Below are 18,240 nucleotides of genomic sequence, written 5' to 3' on the forward strand. Positions count from 1 at the left end.
TTTGCTGCACCATAGTAAAAGTAAGCCATGACTTTTGACCATTCTTCTGCACTGCGAATGACTGAGAGACCACCAAATGGAAGTTAAGTAAAGTCAGAAGGAAAGGGACTAAGAAATGGAATATATATATATATATATATTTATTTTTTTTGGGGGGGGGGGGGGGGGGGGGAAAGATAGACCAATCGCAGAATAAAATCTTGCCAGCTTTAGTAAAGATAATTTCTGGGAATACAGATACTTGAAGTGCAGCAACCAGTTCAGTCTCAACAACAGCATCAATTGCAACACACTTTCACATGATATGCAGAAGGATGTGAAACAAAACAAAAAATTATCTCATGTTAAAGTAGCAGGAACCAAAGGCAATCTCTAATTCATCCCGAATTTTTTCATTCTCCTTGGGCCTAAAAATAAAAAATAAAATAAAAAACTTGTACTTTTATTTGATTGCTAATATATGCAGCACTACAACTTCATAAATATAATATTAAATGAGACCTAGCAGGGCGAATAAATTAAATTAACTTAAAGTACTTTAGCCACATTCTGAGGTTATTTGAACAAAAAGGTTGAAAGTTTGAGAAAGCCCCCATCAGAGGCCCATTCCCAAAGATAAAAAGGAAAATGGTCCTGCTATTGAGTGTCTTGAAAACACTGACTAAAGAACTGATAAGTAGAAGGATTATATTAGAAATCACAGTGGGGATATATTGGACAACTTTCCTTCAAGCTACTTAAGAATACTCAAGCAACTGTGTACTTATGTAAAGATTACATGATATAGAAAATGTATAAGAGAGATTAAATGTAGAAGTAGAACAAACCTTTTATATCGATTGTGCACAAGAATAATCAAGGAGCTTATGTCTTTGAACACAGTCTCCTCCCATTCCGCAGTCTTGATGTCTTTGATAGGACGAATATAATTATCGCCCTGCCACACTATCAGTCAGGATCATACTCCTCCATGCAACAAGAGGGTAATGCTCTGGAAGCTTCTGCAGTTTTTTCTTCTTTTCCAGAGTCATAAGGTAAGGGTCATTTATATCAAACCGAGGTGGTGCCATCAGATTTGAGTATTCTTATTGATCTGCTGCTATCACCATCCTGTTTAAGGGAAATAGAAGAGTGTTGTCGAACTGTATCAGAAAGAATTCTAAACTTAGGCCTTAATTGAATAAATTTCTCTATAAGCACTTTATAAGAGAGAGAAGAAGGAAAGGGAAAATGAATTGACCTTCTGTCCTTCTCTCATAAGTTAACTATTATAGAAAATCTATCTACTAACTTGTTCAAAAGCTAAGGACTAAGGTACATAGGTTGATATTAGCTTATGGGAGAAGTCTTGCTATTTTGTTCTCCTATTAGTGGTTGTAAGAAAGTTGATATACTTGCCAGCTTTAAGGGAAGACACCATGGATTAGAGATGCTGGGTGAAATGATAGACAACATGGAATGTGGCAGCGCCATTTCTTCCTTCAAAAGAATGGAGAATGTTATAAAATATGATTATGAGGTAAGTTAAGCAATTAAAAAATAGTAATATTGGGGTTGTGAAAAACAAGGCCCAAGTTTCTTTCCCAGTGGAATTTCCGGGCCCATGTCGGTGCTTTTTAATATAACTCAATACTAAAGATAAAATAAAAAAGATCAAAACAAAAATTGAGAGAACGAAAAAAATAAGAGAAAAACCAAAACGCAACGATTTTTTTTCTCCGAAATTCTTACCAATTCGAGGTAGGTAGCAGCTGCAGCGTGTTCCAAATTCATACTCTATCCTTTCGTTGTTTAGTTTTGTTGGTGTTTATCTACTGAGGATGCGATTTTCTTGAGGCTTGTAAAGTCGTGATTGAAACGGGCAAAAATTGGGGTTTCGGAATGAAATGACCAAAAGAATTTTTGGAATTTTAAATGCTTTGATTTGATTATGTTTTTACAGTATATGAATGTTGGTTGGTTTAATTGCGCATGCAGATTAAGGGGGAAAAGCCATGGAAGAGATGTCGGGTTTAGCAACAGCAATAAACTCTTCCAACATAGGATTTCAGGTACTATTTACTATGATTTTATTTTATTGTCTTATCAATCCTTTTCTTCTGGTTTTCATTCATGTAAATATAATTTGGGATGCTGTTTTCTGCAGCTATTGAAGAAGCATGGGTGGAAAGAAGGGACTGGTCTTGGAGTCTCTGAGCAGGTTTTCTTTTTTACTCCCTCTTTTTTCTCCTCCACTGAATGACGTATCTGCACTCAAAAACATATTTTTAAATAGACCATTTTCATAGTCAAGGTAAAAAATGACATACTTTGTGTTAAAGAATAAACCTTAAAGTATGGAATATCCATCAATTTAATCTCTAATTTGATATATTGAACTAACGTTCAGGGACCGAGTTGAAGGGTTTTTTTTCTTCAGTTTTTGGGATACTTAGCAAAGTTAGCACGATTTCTAATACCTGGGCGATTACTTTTATGTATTCTTTTACTTTAGGGATCATTAGAGAGAGAGTAATACTTCAAGAATGAAATTGAGGATCTTATTTGGGCATTAAACGATCTTAATTGGAAAGTTATGCTTGGTGGACAATTCTTTACTTAACACCTCATCACACTTTCATTGTTATGTTAGAGATTGTGACTTGTGAGGTTTATTTGCTTTACATTTTAAATTACTATGTTATACTTAAAACAGGATTCAAGATATAATAAATGATGGAATACTTGAGCATAATTGATGTTAGGATCAATTTAGGCTTGTTTTCTCATCCCAATTCCCAAAATAACTGTTAACCTCCTCTTTCAGTGCTACTCTCATCTGCATAATTGTAGTTTATTTTGATTTTGATTATAAAGTATGGGTATTTCGATCTTGTAATAATTCTGATGAATAAATTTGTTTTGGAAACAGGGTAGGTTAGAACCTGTGGAGACTCATGTAAAGAATAATAAACGAGGTTTGGGAGCAGATAAAGCGAAGAAAAAGGTTGTCAAAGCAAAACCTGATCAAAGCGATTCCTCTAAAGGGAACAATCAGCAGGTAATATTTTCTTTTGGATTTACTCTATTTCTTTGTTTCCATCGATGTAAAAATCAAATCATCTAAACAAATTTACAATGGTAGAAAGGACTTTGGCTTAAAGACATATCTAGAAACATAACATAACCATGCAAATTGGTACCTTTTTTTCCTGTTTTGGAGTTGGAAGGTTATGATGGTCAGCGAAGGTTTTCTTATTTAAGGAATGCTGTTTGCCAAGTTTAATTGGTTGAAATAGATTGATTCTTCAAGTTCCTTGTTTTATTTTATTTTTTGAAAATTTGTTGGGGGAGTTTAAGAAAAAAACATGAAGGACTGCTAATGAAATGAGATTTATTCGAACAGAGTGGCAAGATTCGTGTACTACAGTGTAGAGAGTTGAGTCAGTGAAGCAAGATCATTTTGAACAGTTTTTTTTTGCTTTTTTTTTTTTTAACCTTTTTGACATCAATACAAGTTACTGTGGAATCTTTACATTTTTATGTAACTCACCATTCTCTCTCCTTTTTTTTTTTTTTTACTGTAAATGATTTCCTGCTTATCATTAACTTCAAATAATTTCAGGATCATTTACCTCAAAAGAAAAGCAAAACACTTTCTAAACGGATGAGAAAGATGCAGGAATTTGAAAAGAAGATGCGAGAGAAGGAATTTGAGCGTGCTTTCTTCAGAGAGTTCTGGCCTGAAAATGTGTAAACGAGAATCAAATGATCCATATTGTGTCAGCATTTCCTCTTGCATTACTTTCGTTGTACTGGTGATGATTTCAGAAATTGTGCAAGGTGGATCTTCAGGGATATAGGAAATTGTGAAAGGCGTTTTGCAAACAGAAGGAATTCGAACACCTTTATGTGCAAATTTTCTTCACCTACTATTTCGTTTAGTGGGGGAAAACCTCCTTAACCTGGGTTCCCTAAACAATATATTATTTTTGGGCACCTTGGTAGAAATACTGTAGCTCTGCCGTACACATGTAAAGCCATGAACATTTTTTTATGGAAGTGTCCAATTTGTTCCTGAAAAAAGCACTCAAGCTTATTTGATTCTTAAAGAAATAAAAATCACCAAATAATTTTTCAAGATTATAAATATGAAATACTTAAATCCGTCAGTTATTTTCTTTGTAATTTTAGTATAACATCAGTTCTTGAAAAATGGGTGTTAAATTATTCTCTTAAAAAAAGCATTAACGACCTCAATTGATCCTTGAAAATATTAAAAATTGTACAAGAAAGGTTAAAATGTCTCATTTATATTTTTTAGAATTATTTGTTGTTTTTTCATGAACTAAATGGGGTACTTTTTTAGGATCAAATTATGGGTATTTACTCATTTTGTTTTTCATGAACTAAATGGGGTAATCATTTTCTAGGAGAATGGATGGAAGGAGGATGGAGTACCATTTAAGTAGAAATATCCTACTCTTTTCTCAATCTCGAAGCAGCAAAATCAGGTTATCTAGTGTATGGGCAGATCTTTAGACGTAGTGTGGAAATGGGATTTCAAATGGAGATGCCAATTTTTTGACACCGAGTTGGATTTGGCTGTGAGGTTCCTAGAAGGTACCATCATTCATCCAAAACGACCAAATAAGTGGATTTGGAAGGAGGATGCCTCGGGATTATATATGGCTAGGAACGGGTATAGGCTGCTCCTGCCAGACCAGATTAATGACAATCAAGATGGTGTATTACAGAGCTGTGGAAGGTCAAGGTCCTCAGTAAAGTCACATTCTTTGTGTGAAGACTAATCAACGATAGATTACCAACTAAAAGCAATTTGCACAAGAGGAATATGGAAATACATGATTCTACTTGTCCATTTTGCAAAAATAAAGAAGAGGATGCATAGAAGAGGTAAGAGAATATGTGCAGCAAAATCATGCCGCTCTAGTGGGAATCATTAATGTGGACAAATACTTCAAAATCACTTCCAAAGAGTCCTCGCATGCACTTCCTCCAGCATGAGGTTGGAAATGGAAATCATACTAGTTCTCAAAATTGGCAGTGCTGGTGGATTTGTTTGACATGGAGTACTTGGCAACATAGGAATAAGATTGTTTTTGTAGAGGAAAGGTTTAATGGTACTAAGATCTTGGAGGATGCCATATTCCTATGCTGAACTTGGCTAAAAAATTTGGTTAAAGGTTTTAATATGCCTTTTTATCATTGGTCCAGCAATATGAAAGAGGCCTTCATGGGATGAGGGGGGATATAAATAGGAGTGGGGGTAATAGTGTATTTAGCATACGGTAGGTACCATGGTATCTTAATTCATGTTGCGACATATGTATTAGGACTCCATAGTCTACCTAAAATGGACCCTCTATAATCATTCAGTACAACTTATGCTGTTATATATATAATACAATTCTACTTTTGCTGATTAAAAAAAAAAAAAGAAGCTATTTGGACATGCCTAGAGTGAATTCTATTACATAAAAGATCATATTTACTAAATTTTGAAGAGTCGCTGTATAGTTCAAGGAAATGACATTGAAAATAAGCTTGTTTTGTTGGAATTCTCTTTAATCTTGTCAAAATTCACCGGTCATATTCCCATAACATAACTCATAAGGATTTTCTACACAGTAATTCCTTCTATTACATTAGATTTAGAAATCGGTACATGTTAATATGAAACCGCATGATGCCGTACAAAACTTCCAATCTAACTCGAGTTTAATATAAGGAGGAAGCATAGAAGAGGTAAGAGAATATACAAGTTTGCTGCCAAATACGAAAAGGATTCATACTTGAAGAATAGACAAAAGAAAGAATAACAAATGAATAATGTCAACCTTTGCCGGTATGAAATTATAATTGACTCGCGTAAGGCAATATCATTTTTTTTTCTTGGACTCATTTTTCTTGGATTCATGAACAGGCTTAACGAGCTGGACAGGAGCAGCTGGTATTCTGTCCCACCATTCTCTAATCCTCCTTATCCATCTATCACTGCTCTCTTTCCTATATGGCATCTCCCTTGTGTAAAACTCAACGAATACCACCAAAAATATGTATTTTGGAGGAACAAAAGCAAACACTGCTGCTAGGAATACAAGTAATAGTGCAACCTTCTCTGTAGCCTGCAGGCAAAATGTTAAACTTCAGAAAAACATTATTGAAGAAACTTGAAGTGACAAAATCCAAGGCTCCAACTATGCTTTAGTCATCATTTGGACAATGGCACTCAATAAGATTAAGATTAATAACTCAGAACCCACAAAGTCTTCTCTCTTGATATGTGGATTTCGTATGTTTATATTTTGGGAACTGTTTTCTATTTACATTTACCTTGTAACGTGGACCTATAGGAATAGATTTATGGAGTTTAAGGTGATGAATGACCATGAAGTTTGGGGTGGAAGGAGTTTTGATTTGTTAGCTCCGATGTTGGCACCAGTAATGCAGTAAAAAGCTGTGGCAATGTGTTTGTTATGCTGTTATTTGTGTTTTTGGAATTTGGTGTAGCAGAATACCATATCTCAAGGCAACTTGTGGTTGCCTTTCAATTTTTCAAAGATTGTTTCTTTAGCTTCTCTTTGGTACCCGGCCCACGGATTTTTAAGAAACTTTGCTGTGCAGAGGAATTGTAGTGCTATTTTGTCCTGACGAGCTGTTTAATTTTTCAGTGTTTATTTGCATTTGTTCAAATCAAAGCATTCCTTATCCTCCTACTCAGTGTCTTCCTAGAACTCCATTCCTCTATAAATTTTGTAGAATGAAAAAATGCCAACAGATAATCAAGTGCTTTTCATTTATGTTTAATAACATATCTACTTCATTCACAGTGAATTAATGAAATGCAGCACAAACCTCATTATATTACCCCACTGGTCCCCACAAGTTAATGTATGCATAGTAAAAGATGTTTTCGACCAACAACATGCACAACATTTTATTTTTTCTTTGTAGAAATAGAGCATGACTTGGATACTCACCTGTGGTAATATAGCAAGTAGAAGAGCTCTCAATTTTAGGAGAATAATATTTGCAGCTTGAATAAGCGATTCAAACTGTGTAATGGCCTCTTGTAATGTCAGCAGTTGTTCTACAGCATTTCGATTTGGGGGAGGAGTTACTATAAAGGCTTCTAATGGTCTTCCCTTTCTGAAATGCCTTCGCCAGAGCATGAGAATTGCCATAAACATAAAAATGGATGGCAGAAAGTACTGGATCCACCCCCTGTACATCAGTGTTAATCAACTGCTTTATTCATCCAATCCATGGAAGCCAGTTTTTAAACAATAATATCATTTATTAACAGTCATCAGTGTCTGATCCTGGTGGCAATCATTTTGTTCAATAAAACAAAAGTAACACAGCTTATTAAACCATTAATTCTAGCTTTTAGAATTGACATCCTCAACTTGTTGAAGTACAGATTGACAAAAGTATGAACTATGCAGAATGGTGCCAAAAACATGATGGATCTTTGAATGAAATGAGCTTAGAAACAAAAAAAAACAAATAGTAAAGACAGGATCGGTGGTGATTTGATGTACACGAGCCTTGACAAAGAGTATCTCAAGCATTGTAGAGAAGGACGTGCAATACATGTCAAACAATATAAAAACTACTTTTTGGTCTTTTGTTTCTTTCCTTTTCTTTTTCTTGAATCTCTTAGACTGTGATCTTGTGTAATTTACAGTTATTTCTCAATAATCAATACATGTTGAAATTCAACACCGAGTACTGATGAACTTGAGTTTTGTCCATTTATATGTGTGGGGAAAATGCTAAGAAACTAAGGAAATCATTGTTGGGCACTTGGGCCTTACACGATATCTTAGGGATTGAGATTATAAGTGTATACTGTACCTCAAGTATTTTTACTTACTACAGTTAGGTGTTGTTAGTTTGTTAACTGTTGTTAGTTGTCAGATAGTCGGTTATGTTTATTAAATTTATACAAAATTGAGACTATAAGTGTATACTGTAGTATAAGAGATCAATTGGTTATGATTATTAAATTTATACAAAATTAGTGGGACAAGAGTAAGAACTAAGAACCAATATAAAAGCCTTTTAAATGTTCAAAATTAAAGAAATTCATGTATAAATCAGAATGTGATAGGGTTGAGAATCAAAGACACCTATTAATGTGGAAAGTTTCTCAACAGCATAAAGTTTTGCTAAATGAGAGTGGCACCGACATTTATGTGGAAAGCAACCAATTTGAAACAGCAGATATAAAATGAACCAACAGATATTAATGTGGGTCACCTAGATATCTGCTGATTTTACAATAAAACAATTACCTTATAATCATATAACAGGAGAGTAGCAAAAAGGCTGCTGATTTGTAAAAGTCTTTCCATGAGGCCAAAAGCTGTAGTTGGTTAGCAGATACAATGACTGGGAATAGTAGTTCCTACAAGGAGTTAAAAGAATTATCCATACCATATATATTAAAAATATATAGTCCTTTTATTTTTTTCCTCATCCTCTTGGGAAACCTTATAATTCATGTTTGAGAGGCCAAGTCATTCAATGGATATCCTAACCCAGCTTTCAGGTTCAAAATTGAAATGCATTTCAAGTATGAAGCAAAATATTTAGTGAGCAGAAGGAGCATTTGAAATATTATTAGTCACAGCATATTAGAACAATTTATTTTTTTACTTTCCTTTTTAATTAATACTCTTCCCCCATTTACTATAATTTCCATGATCAAAATGAATTAAGATTTAATCTTTCAAGAAAAAAGAGATTATGGAATGTAAATAATAGTGAACCTTCATTACTGCAACATTCGTATCAATTCCTTCAACCTTCACTTGGTCCACGGTTGCCTGCGCAGCTTCCGCTTTTCCAGTGTCCAGAAGGGACTTTTTCACTGCCACTTCCAAGGGATGTATCTCACCAACTCGGATATCACTGACAAAAGTTGCTTCCTCACAAATATCAGTCACCTTTTTTGATTTGTATCCAAGATAGAAAAGTGCCATAACTGCTACCGGAGACACTGCCGGTTGCCTTTTTGTATCTACAGTCGCAGGAATATCATGTTTACCAGAAACAACAGTCAAATTTGTTAAGCTATTTGACATGGTTTGCAAGATTATGTCTCCCCGCGGAAGAGTTTCAGCTAGGTTAAACGAAAGTAAAGTTTTATAGTGGGATGAAAAAAACTGGAAAGCTTCTCTGACTGCACGGTAGCGGAAAATGCCCAGAATAGCCCTGGCAAGCACTTCTGTTTTTTGTACCTCCTTAAGGTAGTATTTCCTGATAAACTTGTGTGCACGCAAGATCTCCAGACTAATGTCCAACCAATAGTCACGACGCAAGTTTGCTTTAAATTCAGGGAATTCAAAATAAACAGGCTCTGCTCTGTCAATACATTTTGAAAAATTCATAAAACTCGAAAGGGAAAGCAAGTGCAATATATATACAAGTCAGATAATATTTGTCAACAGATAACATACACAGAAGTTGACTTATACATCACAGCTTTATCAAAAAGGCGAGCACCGAGGGGTCCAGTTAGATCAGGCTTTATGACCTGTTTCATGTCTGTGCCCAGATCATATCGAACAGCTTTCTCATATACACCAACTCCCAGTGACTCAAAGTACAGAGCATAATTGGTGAGGGTCAACCGCCCTATAAAGGTCAGAAAATTGACATACTACTGAGTAAAGTGGAAAATAAGTATGCATCATTAGTCAGCTTCCTGAAAATGGGTTCCTAGGCTGTTTGTTACTACATTGCTCAGGTGATCCACAACACTTTATTTCATTCCACATAATCCAATTTGCTGTATGCATTAACTTAGCTTCTAATTAGGGTCCTAAAAACACTTAACTAAGTTCCTAGACTTCCCTTGAGCAACAAATGCAGGAGATTATTTCATGCATTTTTTATGCAAACAAAATTTCTTTATAACTAACCAGCATAAAGGTTGCCCTTTAATTACAGCAAAGAAGCAACTAAAAAGGAATGTTCAAGAAATAACAAATATTTGAGTGCAGCCCTTGATGACCAATTGGGCTCCCAGTTGCTCAACGATTCCAGAAGGATAGTGTTAAATAGTGAGTACTCCATCTACAACCAAAAGCTTAATGTGATATTTAGCTTGCATGTGCATTTGTAGTGCAGCAAAAGGCTTGGTGAAACAGAAATTTAAGTTATACTCTGTAAATAACAATAAAAATAACAAAAAGAAAAGAACAATTGTGCAGCAGAGCAAATTAATTTCATGACTTTATCCTACCCGAGAAATAGAAAAACGGGAGCTGCTAACCACCTATGCAAGCTATTGGAATCTGGCATCATCCTAGTAGTATCTCAGCCACTCAATGTGCAACTATAATCAACAGGGACAACTAGACCTTTTCAATGTACACAATCTGTTTTGGGCATTAGAATGAACGACTCACCAGGCCATGCAGTGATTCCAATATGTTGAAGAACTGGTTGAGTTGGAATTGTCCCGTCAACATCAAGGATGATCTCTCCTTCTGCAAGCTGAAGATTTCCAGCAGATGTGGCCATTACATTCTTAGAATTCTTGATAACCCTGGCATGCAACTCAGTGTCAGGAAGTACACAAACAACAACAACAACAACAGCAACAACAAAAAAATCTTATTCCACCAAGTAAAGTCAGCTACATGAATTACACAACACCATTAAACTCAGTTAAAGACTAAAGTTTCAGCAATATAGGAAGTACAAAAACAATGCAACTATATAAGTAAGTAACAACGTGGAAGGAAAAGAAACAAGAATCGTACTTGTCAAGGAATCTTAGGTATTTGTCATAAACAAGAAAATGAAGGCGGTGCGCGGAGGTACTAGTGAGTGCATGGAAGATATTGTGGACAGTTACAACATCGGCAATGGGAATACACACAGGAGCAATCCGCGAGAAAGCCTCTAAACCAACCGTCTTCTTGTCATCGACCTAAATAAAATCCATTGCAATTGCATCATCAACACTAACATTGATTCGAACAGTTATTCAAGTTTAATTGCATAGGATCATGGGATAGGTGGAGGTGGAACCTGAAGAGCCATATTGGTGGAACTCGAATAGAACAAGGAGGCCTCATCCTCGTCCCCTGCGGTTTCCTCTTTACTTGAACTTGAAGTAGGGGTATCCTGCAATGCAATAATGCAGCAAAGAGATACATTACATGATGATGATGAATGAAAGTGGAAAAGATAGAATGGACTGAACTGGGAGGGTGTGGACGCTGGGAGCCTCCCAAGCGAGCATCATGTCGAAGGTTAAACGATGAAAATCCTTGTCGTTTAAGAAATCGGAGATTTGAATGAGTTTGTGAAGCGCTTTGTAGGAACAGAACTCGAGGAGGTGTCTGGCGTAGGTGAGAAGCTCTTTGACGCCCATGGGGAGTTCCGAATCGAAGCAGTGTTGCAATTCCTGTGTCGACATTCCAAGGATCCTATATATATATATGTAAATGTAAATGTAAATGAAAGTGAGAAATGGAAATGAAGAAGAAAGTGAGAAATTGACTTGGAACAGCGAGAGACGACGGAGTTGGCGAGAGGAGAGAGCTGAGGGATGGGTTTGGGGGAATTGGCATAGTCATCGGCGGCGTCGGCGTTGGGGGAAGAAGGCTTGCTTCGGAGGAATAGGGATTTCAGCGACTGCTGATGCTTTCCAAGAATGTTCTCCCACATTCCCTCCATTTCGCCAGATTTGCTCAGCCAAATTTATTAATATAGAATTAAAATTAAACTATATTAGTGGGACAAAAAGGATTATAAACACTCACTAGTCCCATTATTTTTCTTGCTTAACAACCATTCAAATTAAAGTACCTATAACTATTAATAAAGATAATTATCCCATTTTACTCTTAAATTACTTCTTAAATTTTAAAATTTTCTTTTAACTTACATTAAATTTCCATTACTTTTATATTATTAATTTTATTTATTCCATCTTTTTTTTATTAACTGTATTTAACTTCTATTTGTACTTGTTATTTTAAAAAAATTAGAAAGGCACCAAGTGTCTCTCTTCCCGTAATAATTAAGAATGATAATAACAAAAGCATTTATATCAATTTTTTGTTCTCTCCCTGTGTAAAGGGAATCACATGCGCTGTTGTAACTTGTGACTACAGTATGCCAAAATTGCCTTCATTTTCACGATATTCTACAAAATCAATAATCCCACTAACGAACAATAACAACCTCAAGGATCTGTGATATAAGCACGAGCCTGAGCTCCCATTAATTTGGTTTTCACCTTAACAAAAAAAGTATAGGTTCTAATTATATGACTAAATCAATTAATGTAGACACATTTTAATATAATTCTGTCTTGTGATTAAAATTAACTCTACTGAATTTTACAACACAGGCTCAAAGACAGACCAGTTTCCTCTAACAAAATAAAATTACAAAAAAACAGAACTATTTCTAATTCTGGGTATGTACATGTACATGTACATGATGAGAAAACAAAAAGGACCTACAAAGTGGGCATGAGAATTGATTGCGTAGTATCCATTGCTCAATGCAATTGAGATGGAACACGTGCCCACACCTTCCCAGCTTGCTCACTGCATCTTCTCCCTCATACTCTACCAAGCAAATGGAACAAATCTCTTCTTTCTCTTCATCACAGTTATGACCCTTCAAATCCTCGAACCTTGCCACAGGCAGGGAAGGAATTTCTGGGAACTCCATCTCCTTGGCCATGCCTTTGGTCTCACAAGAGAACAAAACCATGCTTGCAAGTGCCTTCTTTAGTTGCATCAATGGGATCAAAATGCATGTGTAGAACACAATGGTCACTACCCACAAACGAGACTTACACACCACAAAGCGGTTCATCCTGCAATTAATCCAATACCTCAAATGAAACCTTCTCTCTCTAATGATTTTGGTGTGTAGATATATGTTCTTATCAATGACAATGATGCTTAACAGAAGGTGTGTGTCCATATATATATATACTAACACTATTTATGTTGACACCGGCCCTCTAAATAAAATAATATATATCCTAAGCCTAGATTCTTGATTTATAAGAATAACTTGTTGTATTAATTCTGACTTTGGAGGCTGCCAATGTGTATAATTACTTGTTTATTACATAGGTTAGCAGCAACTATTCAAGTTTTTTTTTTTTTTTTTGGTATAGCATAGGTTTGGGGCTGCGCTTATTCTATTAACAATATAAAGTCGTCTCAAGATTAAATAAGTAGTCTCTGTTAAGGAAGTTGCTAACTAAGTTATTTTATTAAGAAAACAATAATAAATCCATATTGGAATGATGAGCCGGCTAAATCTCCGTTTGATTAATGCACACTGGTAGTAATAGATACGCTCTTCCTTAACCTGGAGATTATCCTAATTAATTAAAGTATATAAGTATAAATAGCCGGTGTGGTGCGGTGCTTTTGCTTCAGTTGCATTTTATATTAATGACCGACCGCGTGTCGTATGCACAACGAGTGCAGCGGTTAGCGGAGGTGTAAAGGAAAACCATCCATCTTTCTTTGTTAGTTTTGGGTTAAGAGTTTGCAAGATTTGGATTATAAAATAACATTTTAAAGCATCTTTACCCGATGTTACTTTGACTTCTTCTTTTTTTAATTTAATTTAAACATACCGATAGTATAACACTTTCATTTAATTAAAGACTGTCAAATTTTTTTTTAGTATTAAAGATTGTCATATACTACCATATGAAAAAATTGTTAGTAACTTATAATTACTATCTTCAAAGACATACTTCTTTTTTTTAAAAAAAAAAAAAAAACACCTTCAAAGACATATTTAGAGTGATTTTTATTATCACAATTTTCACTATATAGGGCCAAAGAGACCCCACCTCATATTATTATTTATCACATTTTTCTGTTTCTCTCTTTCTCTTGCTTTTATTTATTTTATCTCCTGTTTTCCTTCTACATGTTTATAGGATCACAAATATTATTATTTGAAAATTTAGATTGACTTTCCTCCCAATATTGAATAACTTATAAAATTATCTCAATTTTTTGGTCTTTGCTTTTGATTCCCATACCACTGTCTGGTTATGTAATTATATTATTTTTGTTCCCTGCATTACTAAATTAGTCCTATAATGCAGTGCTTCCAATAAGTAACATAATGGTTTAGAATAGAATGCCAAAACTGTCACTCTTTTTTTCTTTTCTTCTTTTAACCAAGTTGTCTTAAAAATTATTTTGGAATCATTCATCTGCCAGGCCCACATGGTGGGTCCTTAGCCTTGCTGAAAATACAGAGTACATGATAAAAACTTTAAGAAAACCTCGGAGGATTTGTTTAAATATTACCTGCACAGTGGGCGTTTCAAGTATATTAATCTTTATATTATAAATTTGAATTTAAATTATATTAATTTTTTATATAATCACGTTTCTTTCCATTTTATGACACGTCTTGTAATTTTCTAGAGATAAAAGGTTTAATTTGTATAGATGAGATCATAAATTTAAAATCAGCAATATTTAATTATTTATTTGATTAAAGATTATTTTTATTATGCTTAGTTATTCCAACTCTCGTAATTATTATTCAATATTAAGTATAATAAAATATTTATCTAATATAATTAAAATAATATTCTATCAATTAAATAAAATTTGAAGTTTTTTCAAAGTTTAAAAATTTAATACATAATTTTTTTTACCATTAGTGAAACATATATATGAATTATGTATTTACAAATGCCTATATAAAGTACAAGCATTCATTAGTTTTATTAAATTATTTAGACCAATATGTTCACAAAAACACGTGTACCGAACTTGCGATCAAGACAGATTTCACTATGCTGGTTATTTACACATGCTGATTATTATTCGGGCCCTTCACAGTAAGACTGTAAATGAAATGAGAAATTAATTTGCAAATCACTCAAACTCAAGTTATTAAAAGCTTGTGAATACTGTGCGTACATGACGATAAAAAAATGATAATTTTATACAAAGAGAAGAGATATGTTTCAATATTTGGTATTTATAAAATAAAATAAAAAAGAGATATATTTGGTAAATTGCAATTTTATAAATTATTTAATAAATTTAAGTTTAAAACTTTAAATATTTTGTCTCTCAAGTTGAAGACCATAGCAGTCGGTGAATAACTGTGTCCATGGACTATGGTGAAGGCCAGGCTGGGTTCATACTTGGATTTGTGGTTCGAATGTAGACTTGTGAATTTTGTACAAATGTACTTTCATAATTCGTTTGTATAAAAAACATTTATAAAATATAGCATCACTAATTTTATCAAGCAACTGTTATTGAAGCAAGCAAGCATTCACGTTATATTGTTATATTATTTGCTCCAACGGTGCAACTGACTATGATACTGTTTCTACTTAGCTAAAATAGAATAAAAAAACTACGATTGAAGTTGCTCTTGTCACACCTAATTAAGATGGAGTGGCTTCATCTGAAGATTTATTGCCAGAGTATAATTTATTTATTTATTTATTTATTTGAACGAAGAGTATGATGTTTATAAACATAAATAAAAGACGTAATAAAATAATAAAAAAGATAATTATTTTACAAAAATTATACATAAAAGACGTAGTTTTTATAATTTGTTAATTATAAATTATATTCACTAATAAGGTTTAATATAATTAAAAGTTTACGTTATTCCTTAGTATTAATTTGATTCTTTAAACATGTTAACTCTGAAGAGATTTTTTTGGTACATTAACTATGAAGAGATTATATCTATTTTGATAATTTATCCATTTCAAATAAAAAAACAGTCTCTTTTTTTATGGAGAATAAAAAAAATATATTTAGTACATAATTTACAAATGCATATTTCTATTTGTTGACATGTTACCAAAAGTCAAAGCAGATTGTTTTGTTCGGAATAGAAAATGACGTCTGGATACCAGTTAGGGTCAATGGGAATTGGACAGAACTCAGAAGGGTCGAAATAATCGACATATTAGAAAATTAATGGTAAGAAATAGGAATTTGGACAGGCTGTCTCCTCTTCAATGATAGAAACACCTTAAATCTATTCATAACAGAATAAAAATTAAATGTTTTTTTTTTCTCAAAGTAAACAAGTAAAATTACATTTTATAATAAGTAATAATATATTTTACAAAATTAAAAACCACTCTACATCTCAATTAATTGGCACAATGTTATTCTTGCTTAATCATGGAGTGTTTAGTAATCTCAAAAGTTCAAATTCTAAATTTACAACTTTAATCAATTTTATGGATGATTCCTTTGACAATCTTAAGTTAGATCTTCACTTCCAATAACATTTAACACCCGGTCCATTCATACGAATATTTTTGTGAAAAATATCGTGGTAAAAAAACATTATATTTATTAACCATAAAAATATTATTGAAAAAATTAGTTAGGAGGAAAAGTGCTTGTGAAACAATTGGCAGAAGTAGCCCAATCCCAGAGTTTCACGTGTTAAGGTATATATAGATTATTCCAATTGGCAACCCCACTGAAATGAGCATAGACTCAATAATGATTCTTTACGAGAAGATAAGGATGCCAACAGGAAGAAGTAATGAGATTTAGCATTTCACAATTTGGTGTGACATAACTCTAGAAAAACAATAAATATATAAATAAATAAAGCTCACATGTTGTGTTAGTAAATTTATGTAAAATCACTTTATCATTATTATAATTCTAGAAAAAGAAAAAAAGAAGGAAGAAGAAGAAAATGAAAGGAGAGTAGATTAGGAGCGACCACACCTTTGTCACGGCCATGCTTGCTGTTAGCACGCTTTCTGTCTCGAACAACTTTTATCGAACACATTCCACGCAGTTTCTTTTCTAACCAAAAGTTAAATTAAAAGTAACACACACACAAATCTCTCTCTCTCTCTCTCCCGTGACTCCTTCCTCCTTCTTCGCCATAATAATAAACAAAATGAAAATCAAAACAAGGAAATAGTGCGTTCGAACTTCGAAGCTTAGTAATTGAAGCATGAGATCACCCCAGCCTCTTCGCAACGGCGGCGATAACAGTTGTTCGCCGTCGCATAACCCCCGTTTCCACTCCACGGTGGCGGAACACAAACTACGGCGTTTCAACTTGCTTATTCTCGTGTTCCGCCTCAGCTCCTTCTCCTTCTCCCTCGCCTCCTCCGTTTTCATGCTCACCAACACTCGTGGCTCCTATTCTCCTCACTGGAACCACTACGATACCTTCAGGTACTCTTACTAGTTACTATTTCAGACCTAATTTATGAATTCGTGTTGAAATTAGAAAGTAAGTCAGCGAAATCGGTTCAGATTCTTTCTGGCGGCTAATGCGATAGTGGCGGTGTACTCTGTGTTCGAAATGGGCGCGTCGGTGTGGGAAATTTCACGAGGCGTAACACTGTTTCCCGAAGTGTTGCAAATATGGTTCGACTTCGGGCATGACCAGGTCAGAAACTAAGAATTGATGAGTAATAATTGTTTGATGAGTGGCTGATGTGTGTGAGGGTGGTGGTGCAGGTATTCGCGTACCTGCTGTTGTCGGCGAGCGCGGCGGGGACGTCGATGGCGAGGACGCTGAAGGAGATGGAGACGTGTAGGGCGAGCAATGCGTTCTGCGTGCAAACGGACATAGCCATAGCTTTGGGATACGCGGCGTTTCTGTTCCTAGGCTTCACCTCGCTCCTAACGGGCTTCCGCGTCGTCTCTTTCATAATCAACGGTTCCCGTTTTCATCTCTGAGGTTTCGCGTGGGAACGACACACACACAAACGAATGTTTTGGGTGGGGTCGGGCTTTTCCTTTTTTCACTGTACTCCAAACACCTCTCGCTCAAATCAAAATTATTTGTCTAAACCTAATTAGAACGGAGTATCTACAAAGCTGCTAACTCCCCTATTATGTGGTCAACAGATAAGATCTTGTTTGCATTTTTATTCAATTTTAAGAAATCCTAATAAGATTTTGATTATGACTTATTTTAAATAGGTTAATTTTTTTAACCACCTAAATAGCATTATTGAATTTTATGATATTTTTACAAGTTTGATTCGTATATTGCTAGTTGAGTTACATTTATCGGCTAAATAGATTAATTTTAAGCATTAACGCGAACACAAATTTGGTTATTTTATATTTATACAGTATAAAATGTTAAATTTTGTTTAAAAATTAGAGTAAATGACTTTCATTAGTGTTGGTATAAAGTGAGATAGAAAAGTTATGTAGCATTTGAATCCAAGTTATACAAATT

General features: G+C 34.3%; 3 protein-coding genes across 4 annotated transcripts; 2 read left to right on the forward strand and 1 right to left on the reverse strand.

The window, feature by feature from the left end:
* The first annotated feature begins 1,622 nt into the window (after positions 1-1,622).
* On the forward strand, positions 1,623-3,867 carry LOC100812494 (G patch domain and ankyrin repeat-containing protein 1 homolog). The gene is made up of 5 exons (XM_003536714.5): positions 1,623-1,740; positions 1,978-2,051; positions 2,147-2,200; positions 2,912-3,040; positions 3,605-3,867. The coding sequence occupies exons 2-5, from the start codon at positions 1,995-1,997 to the stop codon at positions 3,734-3,736; spliced, it is 372 nt and encodes a 123-aa protein (XP_003536762.1). The 5' UTR covers positions 1,623-1,740; positions 1,978-1,994; the 3' UTR covers positions 3,737-3,867.
* A 1,731-nt stretch (positions 3,868-5,598) lies between these two features.
* On the reverse strand, positions 5,599-11,736 carry LOC100813218 (uncharacterized). Of its 2 annotated transcripts, none has more exons than XM_003535727.5 (10): positions 11,528-11,736; positions 11,228-11,453; positions 11,053-11,148; positions 10,782-10,951; positions 10,425-10,564; positions 9,471-9,648; positions 8,781-9,375; positions 8,304-8,416; positions 6,984-7,227; positions 5,599-6,128 (listed from the first exon to the last, which is right to left on the reverse strand). In XM_003535727.5, the coding sequence occupies exons 1-10, from the start codon at positions 11,701-11,703 to the stop codon at positions 5,883-5,885; spliced, it is 2,184 nt and encodes a 727-aa protein (XP_003535775.1). In that variant the 5' UTR covers positions 11,704-11,736; the 3' UTR covers positions 5,599-5,882. The 2 variants fall into 2 exon arrangements, with proteins under 2 accessions (XP_003535775.1, XP_006589747.1); XM_006589684.3 differs by having other exon boundaries at positions 11,228-11,431; positions 11,528-11,668.
* Positions 11,737-16,681: 4,945 nt separating this feature from the next.
* Positions 16,682-17,965, forward strand: LOC100813033 (CASP-like protein 4C1). Its single transcript, XM_003536715.5, has 3 exons — positions 16,682-17,219; positions 17,301-17,436; positions 17,508-17,965. The coding sequence occupies exons 1-3, from the start codon at positions 16,993-16,995 to the stop codon at positions 17,727-17,729; spliced, it is 585 nt and encodes a 194-aa protein (XP_003536763.1). The 5' UTR covers positions 16,682-16,992; the 3' UTR covers positions 17,730-17,965.
* The last annotated feature ends 275 nt before the right edge of the window (positions 17,966-18,240 follow it).

Source organism: Glycine max, chromosome 10 (assembly GCF_000004515.6).
Source record: "Glycine max cultivar Williams 82 chromosome 10, Glycine_max_v4.0, whole genome shotgun sequence".
NCBI classification, from domain to species: domain Eukaryota; kingdom Viridiplantae; phylum Streptophyta; class Magnoliopsida; order Fabales; family Fabaceae; genus Glycine; species Glycine max.

Bases quoted from the DNA above. Each gene is read 5' to 3' on its own strand.
- LOC100812494 (XM_003536714.5), top strand. From the start codon at position 1,995: ATGGAAGAGATGTCGGGTTTAGCAACAGCAATAAACTCTTCCAACATA. The intron at 2,052-2,146 runs GTACTATTTACT...TGTTTTCTGCAG, and splicing joins CTTCCAACATAGGATTTCAG to CTATTGAAGAAGCATGGGTG. The intron at 3,041-3,604 runs GTAATATTTTCT...AAATAATTTCAG, and splicing joins CTAAAGGGAACAATCAGCAG to GATCATTTACCTCAAAAGAA.
- LOC100813218 (XM_003535727.5), bottom strand. From the start codon at position 11,703: ATGGAGGGAATGTGGGAGAACATTCTTGGAAAGCATCAGCAGTCGCTG. The intron at 10,565-10,781 runs GTACGATTCTTG...GTTGCATGCCAG, and splicing joins TACCTAAGATTCCTTGACAA to GGTTATCAAGAATTCTAAGA. The intron at 7,228-8,303 runs GTAATTGTTTTA...ACTGATGTACAG, and splicing joins TCCTGTTATATGATTATAAG to GGGGTGGATCCAGTACTTTC.
- LOC100813033 (XM_003536715.5), top strand. From the start codon at position 16,993: ATGAGATCACCCCAGCCTCTTCGCAACGGCGGCGATAACAGTTGTTCG. The intron at 17,220-17,300 runs GTACTCTTACTA...AAATCGGTTCAG, and splicing joins AACCACTACGATACCTTCAG to ATTCTTTCTGGCGGCTAATG. The intron at 17,437-17,507 runs GTCAGAAACTAA...GTGGTGGTGCAG, and splicing joins TCGACTTCGGGCATGACCAG to GTATTCGCGTACCTGCTGTT.